Below are 17,244 nucleotides of genomic sequence, written 5' to 3' on the forward strand. Positions count from 1 at the left end.
TCTTCTTCCCCCTCTGGAGTATCTGTAGAAATCACAGGCACATAGTTAAGTGCAAAGAGACAAAGCTGACCAGTTACCATCATGCTATATATGCATTCATCTGAAATTCTGTGTTATGGTACTAATTGAGACCTGAAACTATTTCTGTTTATTTATAACAGCCTATTTCATCTGTATTCATCTTCTGTTAAGCTTGAAATCCTACACCAGCAGTTTTATAGGTGGAACTTTACTGACTGCTTCCAAAGAAAAATAATAGCATTTGTTCTCAATTTCTTGTTCAATTTTTTGCTGAATTCTCATAATAGAAAAGAAAAAAAAAAAACCATAAAAAAATAAAAAGAGAAGTATATATGAGAACATCAGATAGTTTTAATAAAATTTGCTGTTTGAGGAGGGATGGAAATGGATTATCAGCATTGATTTATGGAGCCTAAGCTATGGCAAAGGAACTTTGCTTCTCAAAATGGCTGCATTTAAATAATGAAAATGCTTTCTTTTAGGAAAGTTCAAGGAAAGGGCCTCAATTCTGCATAAGATTGCCAAAAAGAAGTGCCAGGTGGAAGACAGTGAAAGGCAGAATGGAGCTGTTAATCATGGTGAGTGCAGCAGTACAGGTTTATCACCTGTTCCTGAGGGCCTTTTTAACTGTTTTATTTTGCTTGAAAATCTTTAGGGATTAATTTCTCCTTCTACTTCATTTATGCTATGTTAGTAAAAATATTCTGATTCCTTGTGCAAAAGAGTATAAACCTTATGGATGGGACAGGAGTTAAGTGCAAGAATAGAAAGTCAATTGAGGCATTTAAAGCCCCCTGGCAGGGTTGGATAGAAAAAAGCTATGCTAAGTTTGGATATGTATTGAAGTTACAGAAATAAAGAGACAAAAGTTACTCACAGCTTATATGTGATAATTTAAATAATTTATTGAGCTGCTCTAGGAGAATATGTGTTTTATGTGGTATCACCCTTGTTACAAAAGAAACAACCTTCATACTATTTACTTCCAGAATCAAGCAGTTGGATGGGACAGCCATAACGCTGGCTGTGGGGTTAAGAGATGGCACACATGCACTGAAATAATTAAAGGCAGTCTGGCACTCTGCTATGGCTGTGATCTCAGATTTTTAATTTAGAAGAATCACAGAATAGGAGTAATGTAACTAGACAGCTGTATTTACTTCTGTACACAAAAGCACACCATGGGGCATGTTGAACTTAAGTTAGACATTTCATATTGCTATTCCCCATAACTTTATGTTGTCCAAGGGATTTTGGCTGTTGCCAAAAATCTAGTACATACTTAAAGAGGTATTTCGTGTTTAGAGAATTCTGAGATAGTCAAAGAGTAAATTTGAATAAATTTGCCATTGGAAACTAAAGGCCCAATTTTATCCCTTTAATTCCTGTAAAAGTTTAGAAAAAGGACTACAGGATTCTATTCTAAAGATCATCCTCTGTTATTGGATGTTATTAGACTATCCAGTTACTCTTTTCCCACATTTTTGCATGAGAAAGAACATGAGTACAGCTTGGAAATTACTAATTGCAGGGGTTACTGTGTTTTATATAAAAGTTCTGTCTTACTGAATATATCCCCTCACCTGTAAATGCAACATGCTGCCTTCTTTAATGTCTGGGGAGAATGCTATATGTCACTTTTTACCTGAAGGATTAGGCTCAATGAGTCTAGCATAAAAAAGAGCATTGAATATTGCAAAGAATGTAATTTTTTCTAGGACATAGGTACTAGTAGAATAGTTTCTTCAAATGCAAGCTAACCACTCATAAGATTTTTATTAAAATATGTACTGGTCAAATGGAAGACAAAATTTTTGTATCTTTTAAAGGCAAATGTTGGTCCACGGTTAGTATTTGATGGTTTACTTAGACTCAATATATGACAGCAGTTTCACTAATAGATTTGTTACTTAATATTTTGTTCTGTTGTTTTCGCACTCTTATTTATGGATGATGCCACAGAAAAAAGTGCAAAAGTGGAAGTTGCAGTAACACCACCGAGTGATTCAGGACCAGTGCAGAATGGAATCGCACATAATGTTGAAGAAGAGGTTAATGTCTTTTTTATTCTTCTTTTTATTTTCATATTTGTAAATATATTGCATGCTTCATTATGCTTTTCACTGAATGTATACATCTTAATAGCAAGAAGCTGTTAATATGAACTGTCTACAATGTATTTAGTCTTCATTTACAACTGAGCCAAATGTATTGTTTGCCATATATGAAAGCTCTTTTCTTGTGCCCCTGCCTTTCAGTATAAGGCAAGATGGTACTCTTGAATATATTATTTTAGGAAATGTATTTTTACTTATCAGATAAGATGTTCACAGCCCTAAATATAGCTAATAGAAATTGTTTGATTATCGTCACATTGCACACAACCTGTTCTCTTGAAAGAGTCATGTTGTGCTTCATGAGATAGTTAGAAGTAGTTGTAAATGAGGAGCTGTACCCAAACTTCTTCTCTATACTGTCTTCCTTTATCTTGAGACAAGTAACAAATTAAGCTGAATGAGATACGGTATAGTAGTGTTTATATGACTGTTCTTGCCTATGGTTAAAACCTGCAAATGAAGTAATTAAAGACTTAAATATATTTATTTTAACATATACCTTTTGTAGGTAGTAACTAACTCGTAATGTGTCTGTCTTGCACAATGGCTACTAATAAACACCTATACAGTTGAGCTAGCTTCTTTCTTAAATACATTGCAACTCCCAAGAGTAGCTGATTGCAAAATTTGGCCCTGCCAGGCCCTTTCATAAGGTTTTTTTTTTTTTTTTAATTATTAATACCACCTGCATCCCAAGTGGACAACCAAGTGAAAAAATGCTGGTGAATTGATTTTGCTAAACATCAGCACCACTTTTTCAGACTGAGACAGCAAAAGCTGCGTATAGAGAAAGTCTTGTTAAAAATAATCCTTGACACAGAAGCTTCAATGGTTTTGTTTGTACAGTTGTACTTCTTAGCCTTCTCTTTAGGCCATAGTGACACAAGAAATGTACTACAAGAGATGGCTGAGCAGTGGTCTATACCATAACATAACCCTTATTAAAAGTAGGATGAGCTGTGTGGCGTTTACATACAGCAAAATCATGCGAAAAAGGCAATAGCCATGTTTTGAATCATCCCAGGTTTATAGCAAGTTGATACTTGCTTATTTACAATTCAAGAAAATTGTTAGTCCAAGTCAGATATCATCAGACGATGTAAAAGATACGGGTAGATTTTGTATCCTAAATGATCAGTAATGATAATGACTCTCCCAAGGGAAGGAGAGTATAGTAAGAACAGTAAGTCACCTTTTCTGTTACTCTAAGTTGTTCAGAGTGACGTGCCACTTAAAGATCCTGGTCAGCCCAAGAAAGCATTACTTTTATGTAAATGAGATGAATTAAATCTATGTAATAAAGAATCTCAGCACTGCACTTCAACACTCAACATTTGAAGGTAAGGAAAGATAAGTTTTCAGATCCATTTGGGTCCTGTTCTGAGAGTCCAACCTAACCACTGCAGTGAAATACGTCTTTAGACTATTTTTTAACTTCAGGAGGAAAAAACCCCAACAAAAAACACCAAACCAAAAAAACCCAACACCACTCCCCCCCCCCCCCCCCAAAAAAAAAAAAGGGTCCAAAGCAGAGTGGCTTTTAGACTTCTGTTCTCAAAGGTTAGTAAGGGATGACATAGCCTGGTGTAACCTGGTAGGGTGTATGTAAATCAGTCCATGGGATGTATGAAAATTCGGATAGACTCTATTAGAGTTTGGTAGTTTAAGAAAGAAACTCGTCTTGCCTTTGTAAGATCTTTTCCACTGAGGTTGTTCATTGAAAACAATGAAGGAAAAGCAATCATCTTAGGCAATCACATGTCACAGCAATGTCCGTATGCTATCATTTTGCATTGCAATGAAGCAGTTGCTAAGCTTGTTCAGAAATCTGCAAGGTCAAGCAGCCTCATCATTCAAGACAATGGTTTCAATTTCAAGCAACTGCAGGGTAAGGAGGAAAAATTATTGCAAAAGTACACTACTCAGCAATGTCTTCCCCTCATCTCCCTTTAGACATTTTAAACTTTCAGTGAGGCAGGATTTGGAACTTTTCTGTTCATTTCAGCAAGTATTGAAAAACTATTGTGCTGTATCAGAGGTGGTATACATTATTTGTCTTTATCCAAATGACAAGATGTAGCAAGCAAGGAGGTTTGTAACTGACAGAGGAGTGATTCTGCAGATTCAGCTCCATCAATCTGAAAGAAAGGATTTTAGGTGTCTGCTCTCACAATGAAAAATAGCAATTCCCTAATAACATTTTGACATGGCCCATGCTGGGTTCCTCCCCAGTAGCCTTTCTAATTTTGACTTCTTACAGTGATAACCTGACAGCTGCTGCTATCTCAGGCTGTTTCATTTATTGATATGCTGGAATCTCTTCTGTAATTTAAAAAGATGTATTGGAAGTTTTGAAAAGTTTTAACAAAAATAGTCTACTCGTTCATGTAACAAATAAATAGACCTCTATGATACTTAGGAATCTACTTTGCTAAAAGGTTCTCTGCCTACTCTGTGCTGTACGGGGACCCCTTCCTCAACATATTGTCTAGGTTTTTGTGCACAGCTTCTTGATACACTTTCCCAGGCTGCGGCATCACTCTGAAGCTAACACTTGGCTATTCAGTTTACTTCTGCTTTGTGCACTGGCTTCCTGGACGCTAATAGGATTAATCCTGATTTATAGAAGTGTAGGTGATGACAGAATCATACAGCATTCACATGACCTTTTTCTTTGACGAAGATTAGAATTTGAGGAAGGTAGGTTGGTCATTGTCCTTCCAAGCTTTCCGTCTAGTTTTGCCAGACTTCATGCAGACACTACATACCCCCATGTATGTCTTTAAAGACAATGATATTGGTTCTAAGAGCAGCTCTGTTCAGGGAAGTAATACTGAAGGCACAGGGTGGTATGCCAGCCAGTCCTCATCAATAGCCTCTCCTTCTCTTTAAAAAACTAGCTCATTAAAGTTGAGCAACAACAAACTCATTACAGCTCAGTCTTGACCTACAAATGCTCTTGAATTTTTATCTTTTCCAAACAAGTGTTCTCCATTTTACACTGAGAATATAATTTGCTTCCATTTGATGAGTAGAATTCAATCTGGCAGCTTGAATTTTTGATTATTTTTCCTTGCTCCAATGCAAAAGGAAGTGCTGTAGTGTCAGAACTTGGAAATATAGTATAAAATTCCTTCTCTCCAATTTTCCACTTGTACATGGCCAGAGATATGGTTTTGTGACCCATAAGCACTCTTTAGAAAACCTCTTAAGAAAACTTACCATTAATGCCTTCCTGTCCCAGTGATGATCATTTAGAACTGAGAGTATTAGAAACACTGTCATTATTGAGGAACCAAGCTGCAAATATACCTTTGTGGGAAAAAATGTTGTCTTGGAGACTGTGGGCTGGGAAATGGGTGTATTCACATAGCAGGTCAAGTATTGCTAAAACATGTTTGCAGTGAGGATGCAGAAGGGGTGCATAAGGATCTAATTCTTTCTCCTCCATTGTCAAATTCCGCTATGGTCTTCCTGCTTTTCCTTCTTGCAAAATAGGCATAGTAAATTGTGGTTCAGATTAGGATGCCTGGGTCTGAATCCCTAGACACAAGCCTTTTAGTAATATGAAGTTCTGTATGGGAGTTAGAATTGTCCGAAAATAAATACATTAAAAATGTTTGTTCCACGACTACAAAGAGAATATGCAAGTAAGTCCATCTTACTTATAAAACCCCTATTCTTTTGAAAGTCTGATGTGGACCCTTGTAAAAGGAAGGTCTCAGGCTAAGACTGCAGGAAAAAGGGGAAAAAATAGGTTTTATGTTGTATTTTCATTTTCATGTGTTGGTAACGTAATCACATTTTTTAAAAAGTATAATACTTCAAGTGCCATGATCTAATTTTCCATATACCTTTACTGGTTTCTTTGGGGATTTTTTTGTCAGCTTTATGTTTTTTTCAGATTCTCATTCTTCCCTCCTTTCCTTCTTTTTCAATTACGCAAGGCTGAAACACAAGGCAGTGTTGAGGACACTGTCAGTTAATGACTTTCATATGGTTTCAGGAACTGAGTGAATTTCATTTTAATTTTTTTTTATTTTTTTTTTTAATTTCTTCATTTGTCTCTTCCAACCCCACTGTCTTGGTTTTCCCTTTTTCCCAGGCCTTTAATTCCATTCTTCTCACTCCAGTCTCCTCCGGGGAACCTCAACTAACGTCTTGCTAGTCCAAGCCCTTGAGCAGCAAGATAAACTCTGTCCTTGTGCTGCTTGTAGAGTTCAAAAAGGCTTTCCAGAAATTGTCCCTAGCAACCCATTCATTTGTCCCAGACAGTAAGACTCATATAATCTCACTCCCACTGTAAGCAGAAGCAGATCTACACTTTGATAAAAGCAGGATCGTCAGCTGAAGACAGATGCTGTGGTCCTCTTCCCAGCCCCTAGCCAGCACAGCAGGGAACAATACCTCCTGGCACCATACGGTCTGTAAGACATTCCTGTTTCATTTGTAGACAGAAATTGCTTTCTCTTCTGCTGGATATTGCATCTTCCTCGGGGATTTTGTTCTACTTAGAGCAGTCTGTCTCTTAACCTTTAGCAGGTTGCCACAAAGGAGAAAACTCTGTTATATAAAACTTCGTAAAGTGGTACCGAGCATGTATGAGAAAATGAAAGATGACTAAAAGAACTCTGACTATCTCATTAAGTGTTTTATAGGGTGCCCTTCACAGAAATTACTTTTCTGAGAAGTCCAATTGTCTCCCCTCCCCCCACGACCTTCTTAACAAGCATTTCATTAAGTGTGCTCAGTCACAGCTGTTTTAACCTGTAGCTTTCCTAAAAATAGTTTCCAATCTGAAGATAACACCTTTTCCTCCCCCACACACACGCACATACGCACATACACGCACGAGCACACACACATGCACACACTTTTACTTGTTTCCATGGAAACCCCACCGGAAAATGTTTACATGCCAACCATGTCAGACAGAGCTTTTCCATGAAAATAGAAGGCATCTTAGGAAAATGACGCAAATGCTTTATTGTTTTTGTTCGATCTAATCTGCTTACCTGAGCAACAGTGTGGTAAAGCACTTTTTGCCTTCTTGACCAAAGAGCTGCAGCAGCAGCACAGTGTGCTGCGTTCCAGGATAGGGCCCTTAGTGGGGACCGGTCTCCCCCGCCCTGGAGTACTCTGCATCAAATTAGCATGATGTGAATTTGAGTAGTGCTGCATTCTCTGACTCGGGCTATGATTCTGGTCTATATTAAATATTCCTATTCTGTAGGGAGAGGGTAGAGAAGATTAGAGCAGCCTTTGTTGTAAGGCCATGATCTATTCCAGCCTCCCTAGTATTTCTTTGATCAATCTTAAAAATTACATCTTCCAAAGCCCAAATGTTTTCTCAGTTGCCACACTAGCTCTAATGTAAATGTCTGCACTTAGTTTGCCAGTCTAGCATTTTGTAACTTTATGAGAATGGCATTGCCATCAGAAGGGGTTGATCTTTATTTTTCCAAGGCTACTCAGTTGGTATTCCACATTTTTTTCTGCTCTATACCAGTTTCACTTACTTGAGAACAAGAATAATGAAAAATGGCAGGAAGACAAAGGCTTATTCTTCAAATGTATCTGCATCACACCATAGCTGTTACTTCTCCTGGTGGGCTGATTGCAGTTTTGACTATTACGTTCTAAGTATTTCTTTTCAAATTCCCTGAAGAGCGCTGGCATTAATGTGGGCGTAATAAACTGTACATAACCTGCAGGAGCTGTGCTTTAAAGTATTTGTTCAAGAGCCTAGGAGGACGCAAGCAGTAAGAATCTCAAGCAAATACCTACCTTGCTCCTTCCCCTAGGCTCCATTCAAAAGGTAGCTCCTAGTGAGTTTACAGTTGTGGAGAGAATTAGTACAAATTATTTGCCCTAACCATATATAACCATATATAAGCATAAAGTACATAACATATATAAGAGTAACCATATATAAACAATGCATTCTGAAATCTCAGGGATTTAGTTTTACTCCCTACTTGAATTTTACTCAAGAATTCATGAGGAAAGATGTTTTCTGTCTTAGTTACCCTATAGAAATTGCATTCTACTGTATGAGCTTACTATCTCACCTCTTTTACATTAATTATTTTTTTTTTCAGATGAGAGGTGGAACATAAATGGGCAATTCAAGTTACAGACAAGAAACAGAAAGCAGAGACTTGAAGCTGTTCACAGTAGGGCTCAAATTGCCTGTTCTCTGCCTTTCCAGTGAAATAAATTAACGTGAGATTTGCTATTCTAAAGAGAAAAATTAATCTCAATTCTGAATATCTCTACTTACCTCTGAGACAGGTAACATTTTGAGACATCATAATTTTTTCTAGATTCAGTCACTCAGAAGTGAGTGAGAAGCTGGATTGTACAGAGCTTTCCACTTCCAAGAGAAGAAAAAAATACTCTTCAGCTGTCTTTTGCAGTAGTATTGGGTAAAGAAAAAAAAATGCCTTTTTAAAAGTGGTACAATATCAATACTTTAGCATAAGCAAATTGAACTGCAAGTAGTTCCTGTCCGCAGCTTCCTTTCTTCTGGAGTCCTATATGCTAATTCTGTATTGATCAATGAGATCAGAAGTCAAACTGCACATGAAATATACAAGCATGAGAATTTATGGCTCAGCTTTTCAGCTTAGTTGGGCTAACAGAATAATCCTCGGAGTATAATATTTAGAATTCCTATGCTATAGCTGTTGTAGCAATACAGATTAGTTGATAAATAATGGAAGATTCAGTATTTCAGGGAGGTTTGAGGTGTTTCATTGTACTTATTTTCCATTTTTTCCTACTGTAAGGAAAAAAGTATAAAAATGCAATTTGATGTTGTGCCAGAAAAGCAGCTGTTTTTCCTAAGATAATATGAGCATAAGCATCCATGGAGACAATGATTTTATAATGTTTGCTGGAAGCAGTGACTACGTTGTGAGTTTAGCAGATGGAGTTTGCTGTAAGCTGTTGTTTGTAAACAAAATATTTATTAAACATCACCATATGTTTGTATTATTTATATAAAGTGAAACGTACCATGATTTCCTCTGTTTGGAAGAATTTTCTTGGGAGATTGGGAAAAGTTGTCAGACCAGTCCTGAGCAAAACAGTAAGAGATTTCTTCTGTGTGGTTACAGGCAAGTATTATATAGATGTTCTTGGATGAACAGATTGTGAAAGATGGAGCATCCAGAGATTTGGTATCTTTTTTATTGTTTGTAATGAGTTATGTAAAAGAAGAATTGAAGTAGCAAGAATAGGGTTATAATTTACATAGACTCATTTGAAAGAAAAGAGTATTTGTTACATATGTGTAAAACAGAACACAGAGCAAAACATTTCTAATCTCATTTCTTGAAAATAGGGAATCATAACTATATTTTTTGTAGTTTAGAGATGTACCTCATTAACCCTCATATAATATGCAAAGGGATCATCTTTCTATTAGAGAATTAATTTGGTTATCATTGTTGATTAATATTTGCTAGGGTACCATGGCCATCCTATCTAGGCATGAGTGGTTTATGCCTGTGGTGGTCAGCAGTGCACATATGTGTGTAACAAAAAGACAGTCCCAAGCACAAGCAAGAAAAAATGAGGAAACAATAAATAAAGAGTGGAAAGAATTCTGACAGCTAGTAAGAATTTCACAGAAACACACTAATGACTATTATATATGATGATCTGATGTAGCTTATGTCTAATGTCTGATTAAGGGATCAGGAGCACAAGTAGTGTTCTTTTCTGTCCTTCCAGTTGCAGGGAATGACAAGGGAAGAAACAGGAAGAGCTAGCAGATCAATACTTGGCTCTGAGTCTGGTGTCACCAGCAGAATTTTGGGGTTTTTGATAATGGGTTGGTCTACATGATGCCAGACCTTCTAGCAACAGACAGGGTACACCTGCCTCAAAGAGTGGAAAGGAGCTTTGCATAGGAGTTAGTGGGGCTCATTGGAAGAGCTTTACATTAGATTTGAAGGAGAGGAGGGATAAAACCAGGCTCACTGGATATAAGCCTGGGGGAAGTATGCCAGTGCTTTGAGAGATGGTGTGCTAGCAAGGTCCTTAGGTCTCCTCCACAGTGTGCTGAGCACACTGGAGCACGTTTGAAATGTGCATGTACTGATGTGCACAGCACCCTGGCCATCTCAGTGGAGGTAGGGATGGAGATCCACATGGCAGCAAAGACATAAGGGTTTTTGATGTGTTAGAAATCATGGAGCACCTCCCATATGAAGACAGGCTGAGAAAGTTGGGGCTGTTCAGCCTGGAGAAGAGAAGGCTGCGTGGAGACCTCATAGCAGCCTTCCAGTATCTGAAGGGGGTCTACAAGGATGCTGGGGAGGGACTCTTCCTTAGGGACTGTAGTGGTAGGACAAGGGGTAATGGGTTCAAACTTAAACAGAGGAAGTTTAGATTAGATATAAGGAAGAAGTTCTTTACAGTGAGGGTGGTGAAGCACTGGAATGGGTTGCCCAGGGAGGTTGTGGATGCTCCATCCCTGGCGGTGTTCAAGGCCAGGTTGGACAGAGCCTTGGACCACGTGGTTTAGGGCAAGGTGTCCCTGCCCATGGCAGGGGGCTTGAAACTAGATGATCTTAAGGTCCTTTCCAACCCTTACGATTCTATGATTCTATGATTCTATGGAAGCACCTGAGAGCAGTCACACAGGAGTTAAGGCTTCTCCCTCCAAAAGGTGGCAGAATCAGTAGCCCAACTGAAGTGCATCAACACTAATGCACACAGCATGGGCAGCAGGCAGGGAGAGTTGGAAGCCATTGTGCAGCTGGAAAACTATGATGTAGTTGCAATCATGGAAACATGGTGGAATGACTCACACAACTGGAGTGCTGCAGTGGATGGCTATAAACTCTTCAGAAGAGATAGGCAAGAAAGGAGAGGTGGTGGAATAGCATTGTATGTTAGAGGGTGTTTTGGCTGTCTAGAGCTGGACGATGGTGTGTTTATGGCATGTTTATGTGGTAAGAATCAGGGGAAAGGTCAATAAGGCAGAAATCATTATAGAAGCTAACTGCCACAAAACCACATTGTAGACCACCCAACCAGGATGAAGAGACAGATGAAATATTGTATAAAGAGCTGAAAGAAGTCTCGCAGTTGCTAGTCCTTGTTCTTATAGGTGGCTCCGACTTACCAGATGCCTGTTGAAAATACAATGCAGCAAAAAGGATATAGTCTAGGAGGTTCCTGGAGTTTGTTGAAGACAGCTTCCTGAGCCAGCTGGTGAGTGAACCAACTAGGGAAGGAGGCCCTCTTAGGTATAGCACTCATGCAATGATTGATAGGTTTTTATTCTTGTAGACGTAAGAAGCAGGGGAGGCAGCAGAACTGCTACCTTGGACTTCCCTGAGTGCCTATGTCTGGCCATTGCCAGAAGCACAATATTGGTCTAAATGGACCTTTGGTCTTACTTAATATGGCTGTTTCTGTCTTCTTAATTCCGTCAGTCTTACCATATTATAAAATACTGTTGACATCTTCCACTACTTTATCTTCTCCCACCTCCCCCAAATCATTTATTACCTACCAGACATCAAACTTTAAATGCAACCTGGGAAAGGTCTTCAGGTGATCGTGCTGTTTAAGAAAAAGTGATATTGGTGCCAGTCATTTCTGTTAGAAAGAGTACTGATAGTTTAATGGCTATCTAGAACACTTAGAATTAATGCTATTTATATTAACATAAGTAAACTGTTCCATTCTATATTCATTAACATATTTTGGACAATCCTTTCAGACACGTCTCAAATGGACTTGGAAACGTAGGAGAACCATGATTGTCTATATAGCTTCAGGTTTTACTTGACTATAATATGACCTGTGTTTTTGGGGCACCAGTTAAATTTAGGTTCGCATTAAACTTTGTGTGTATATCAGAGTTCACAATGTCAACTAATGCAGCTTTCCCTTATGTTCATTCCAGTATCTTTCAAGCTAATTAGTTGCAAAGTGATAGCAGGGAATGAATTTTGGGATAGGACTCAGTTGTGTGTAGGTGGGTAGGTAGTACCACATGAGCTGGCCTAGAGAAATTGAGATTATTGTATAGTGGTGGCAGGTATTTCATAAACAAGCAGAATATTCTGCACTTCTAATGGAGCATGTGAAGGTCAAGTGATAAACTAGAAGATATTTAAAATGGCACTACCATATGTGTGTTTAGCCAACTGGATTCCAGTGTGTATGTCATGTCATTATTATGCTTGTCTTCTTAGGATTGCAGAAGAGCATCGTTTGAACATTGCAAATACTGAGTTTTCATCATAAAGACTAAAATAAATAAAAAATATAGTTTCAGTATGACATAGTTTAAGCCCAGCCGGTAACTCAGAACCACGCAGCTGCTTGCTCATGCCTTCCTTCTTCCCGCCCTGTTCTTGGAGGGATGGGGGGAGAATCGAAAAGTGTAAATCACATGGGTTGAGATAAGAACAGGCCAGTAACTAAGGTATAATACAAAACTACTACTGCTACCACCAATAATAATAATGATAATGGAAATAACAAGGGGAGAGAATATAAAACTAAAAGGGGAAAAGAAAAAGAAAACAATAAACACAAGTGATGCACAACACAATTGCACACCACTCACCGACCAATACCCAGCCAGACCCAAGCAGCGATCTCCCCCTTCCGGGTAACTCCCCCTAGTTTATATACTGGGCATGATGTGCTGTGGTATGGAATACCCCTTTGGCTAGTTTGGGTCAGGTGTCCTGTCTCTGCTCCCTCCCGGCTTCTTGTGCCCCTCCTCACTGGCAGAGCGTGAGACTCAAAGTCCTTGATCAGAGTAAGCACTGCTTAGCAACAACTAAAAAAATCAGTGTGTTACCAGCATTGTTCTCAGACTGAAGTCGAAAACACAGCATTGCACCAGCTACTAGGAAGGAGAAAAATAACTCTTACAGCTGAACCCAGGACACAGTATTAGTTTCTACAAACTGTGAGAATGCATATTCAGTATTTACATAGCAGATAGGCTGGAGCCAGAGACAGTGCACACAATTTCTGCCATAAATCTGTCCTGAGTCATTTTGTATCACTGCTGCTTAGTCCAGAGCATGACGCTCACATTTGTGTGGTTTTATAGCTGCCAAAATTATTTCCTTTTCATGTCTTCAACCTCAATGGATAGTTCAGCATTACTTTGAAATTCACGGAAGCTAGATTTACAAATATGTTGAACTTCCTTACTTCCACTTATTTTTGGAAGGTCAGCATTTGAAAATCAGATGCTTATTCTGATTTAGAAAATAGGAAATTGAGATCCAGACTGTAGCATCTGTAATGCATCCTGGAGTTAAACTAGCAAGAAAAAGGGTTTCGCCCTACTGCACTGTGAACTCAATTTTGGTCTTATATTTTGAGAATAGTTGTCTCGGGAAGACGGATGAGGCAGTACAACCTTAAGGTGAAAAGATCTCTAACAGATGGATCAAAGTTTCTTAGGAGACATCTGGCAATCTCCATATGTAATTCTTTGTGGTCCTTTGCTCCAGCTGCTCATGTTGCCTGCATGCTTGTGCTAGCCCAATGCTGTTTGACACAGACACAAGACCAGAATGAGACCAAGTGTTGAAGCAACTGGTACAGTACTGCATGAACCATCTTAGGTATTAATTTCCATATATTTTGCACAATCAGACTAATGTAAAGCTTTTATTGTGATTAAATATAGTTTTTAGTCATGGCTAGTCTCTTAAAGATGGCAATTCAGGAAGTACTTTTTCACTCAGTGCTGTTTATGAAGCAGTCATTTGTGCAGCTTTATTCCAGGTGAGTCCGCTGCTTGAATTATACACAGGCCACTCGGAAAAAGTTACCTGGGCAACTCTTGAATTGGTCCTTTTGTGCTCAAATTTTACTTCAGTCTTCTTATTTCAAAGCTGAGCATCCATCTCAGATTGATTTTCCCACTCCAACAACATCTACCAGAATGGGAAATGAATTTATTTGATTTTCAGGAAGTAGCCCCACAAACTCCCACACCAGCCAGGTCCCCAAGAAGTGATGCTTCAGTAGATTGCAACAGTGAAATACAGATCATATGCCCAAGGCAAAAGCTAGCTTCTTAAGCTGATCAGGAGCTTCTTAAGTACTGTGTGGAGTGTGACAAATTCTGCCTATGTACGTTTTAAAATCTTCTAATGATTATACCTGTTATGATCTGTTCACTTTTCTGTTGTCTTACAAGCATGCAACTTGGGAGTTTCAGAAAGTGTAGGAGTTAACAAAATACTGTCTTCTGTTGACATCAACATATAACTGCTGAAGTAGCTGCAGCCTGTCAATGTGCCAGGAGGTAAATAGGGATTTGCTTCCAGTCCATCAGTATCGAGTCATGATGTAAGGGTCTGAGCTAAGAGTTTGGCTTGCTTTTGTGAGTACAGGTCAGTTCAGGTAGCTGAGTAGTTGAACATTTCAGGAGTTCATAATAGTGGCATAATTAAGACTCATTCTTCAATCAAAATCAGCACTAAGTAGAAAATGTCACAACAATACCAACATGCAGTGACATTTCATCAATAACTCTTTGCTTAGAAAAAAATAACTGACGTGGTGATTCAAATGACTGCTTCTCATAGCATTGTCATCAGGCTTATGTAAACAACCTTAAGACTGGGCAATAACTGACAAGAAACCTGTATTATAAATCTAGGGGAAGAATAACTTCCACACTGCAGGGAGGACTGAATTATCAATTATTACCTTTTTGCAAAAGAAGAAAACAAGAGTACTTCTAAATGTATAGCTCATGTTCTCAAACAAACACAGTTTTCACCAGGTACTCTTTTCAGGACTTTAGCTTTCACTGAGCTCTCTAGGAACCTTTCCACAGACTTAATAGGGTTTGCATTACACACATCTAATGAAAGAATCATTTAGACCATTTTTTCTATAGCCTTATTCTGTAGTACAAGTTAGATCCACGTGGAATTCTTTTAAAATTTCAAAATTTAATACATACACCTAAAAGGCTGAATCGTGCTTACTTTGTTTTCTTTTCATGGCAGTCTGAGAGGGCTCCATTTTGTTACCAGGAGCAGCCTAAGGAAAGAGAAGTATGTGGCAGCCAAAAGGTTTTCTTTTGTCAGGGAAGGTCCCTGTACACCTATGCTGTAATAATGGTGGCAGGTGAACAGCATACACATAAAAGCAGACTAGAGATTGATGTGCAAATCAGCTACACAAATAGGAGAGGAACGTCTTTCCTACAGTTTTAGCACCAAGTTACTGAAAAGACTGCTGTATTATGGCTGGTCTAAGCATGACAGGGTCAGGCTGGAGATAAGGAAAAGCCTTTTCCCTAAGAGAACAGCCCAGTGGTGGAGCTGGGGCCCAGGGAGGTTGAATGATCTCCATCCTTGGTGGTTTCACAGCTTGACTGGGCAGAGCTCTTAGCAGCCTTGTGTGACTCCCCCTGCCTGAGCAGTAGAGCTCCCCAGGTCCCTGTCAGCCTGAGTTACGCTATGGTCCTATGAACAAGAAAATGCATATATATGTGTGTATCTATATATATAAAAAAGTAACTGTTTAGGTTACTCACAAAAGCTTAAAAAGTTAAAGATATATATATTCACATGTATTCTATTTACATCCATATATGTTTGTGTGTGTGTGTACACTTACACACACACACACCCCCCCCCCCCGTCTCTGTCTTGTCTCTATCTCTATATATATATCTCCATCTCTATATCCCAATCGCTATCCCCATCCCTATCCCTATTTATTTGTCCAGGCTTGATGCAGTCCAGAACAGTTTTGATCCCTGATTAGACTAGCTCACAATCTAAAGGAGAACATGTGGGAAGGTGTATCAGAGGCACAAAGTTCCCTTCTGAGGAGAAGGCATTAACACTGCTCTGTGCATCTCAAGAGACCACCATCACAGTCAGCATAGCTGCAAGTGGGCATCCTCAGGCAGCCTGTGTTGCAGGGATACCTCATAGTCTGGCCAAAATATTTTTACTGTGTCCTAGGTAATATGTTGTGAGGGAGGTGTGATGGTAATGCAGTGTTTTCAGACCCCATGGGTTCTCACTGAAACAGCACAGTCCTCAGGACTCCTCTTTAAGCAAACCCTAACCTCACTCATCCGCTTTAATATTCCACTCACTTTGGCTTTTCTTACAGAATGAAGAGGATGAGGACCAGCCTCTTAGCCTGGCCTGGCCTGACACCCCACGCAAGCAGCTCACCTACCTTCTTGTGTTACCCATTGTTTTTCCACTGTGGGTTTCACTCCCGGATGTCAGAAAACCTGTAAGTAATTGCCATTGTATGTGAGTATGTTTTGCACAACACAGTGGCTCTCTAACTAAATCCCAGAAATGGACTGTAGTGGCTTTATGTAAAAATAGAGATAATGAATTTTTTTAGTAGTTTCTTCTTTGAAGAAGAGGTCACAGCATCAGTCTTCAAATCTTCACATGGGCGTTCATGGGCAACTGGTTAGTAATAGCTCTATAAAGGTTGCCATTCATATTCACTAATATTTTATGATACAAAGGGAAAGCTCTTGAAACTTCCTTAGGGCCTTCACATCTGCATTTCTAGATCCCCACTGAATATCACATAAGTGATGATGAAGTCTGTCCATCTCCAGTGCACTAAGAAGTATGACTGGAAAGATTTTAGTCTGTCTAAATTTTCTCTGTGTTTCAAAAGTAATGAATATTCTCTTAAATGCATGTTTTACTAGACCTTTCTCTTCTCATCATCTTCTAATCTTCATACTAGAACAAGATACATGAGTCCTTCTGTGTGTAAAATACTTGCTAGTTTTGTCCCAAACACAGCTTGAAGTAATTTAAGATTGATTTTTAATACAAATGACTTATTGTTATCAATTCTTACCACTTTCATATTAACATATACAAATAGACCAGGCTGGGGAGGCTCATGGAAAGTAAAAGATAAAAAGTCAAGAACTGAAAAAATTCATTTGTAGTGTTCTAATCACTTTTCCTGTCTGGATCAAAAAATAGGTTTGAAACTGCTGCAAGAAGGGATATGCAGCTTATAATGTTATAAATCAACATCCTGAATTCTTTTTCCCTCCTCACACACGCTCAAAAACTTTCCCATAGCACACACT

The 17,244-nt window shown here is 38.8% G+C and overlaps 1 protein-coding gene across 5 annotated transcripts in view; it reads left to right on the forward strand.

Moving 5' to 3' along the window:
- SLC24A2 (solute carrier family 24 member 2) overlaps positions 1-17,244 on the forward strand; it is a 115,731-nt gene that overhangs the window by 82,903 nt on the left and 15,584 nt on the right. For all 5 annotated transcript variants that reach the window (XM_030470655.1, XM_030470651.1, XM_030470654.1 and 2 more), the window contains 3 exons: positions 504-599; positions 1,984-2,072; positions 16,281-16,409. In XM_030470655.1, the coding sequence (XP_030326515.1) occupies positions 504-599; positions 1,984-2,072; positions 16,281-16,409 (314 nt within the window). The remainder of the gene's footprint in view (positions 1-503; positions 600-1,983; positions 2,073-16,280; positions 16,410-17,244) is intronic.

Source organism: Strigops habroptila, chromosome Z (genome assembly GCF_004027225.2).
Source record: "Strigops habroptila isolate Jane chromosome Z, bStrHab1.2.pri, whole genome shotgun sequence".
In the NCBI taxonomy this organism is placed as follows: domain Eukaryota; kingdom Metazoa; phylum Chordata; class Aves; order Psittaciformes; family Psittacidae; genus Strigops; species Strigops habroptila.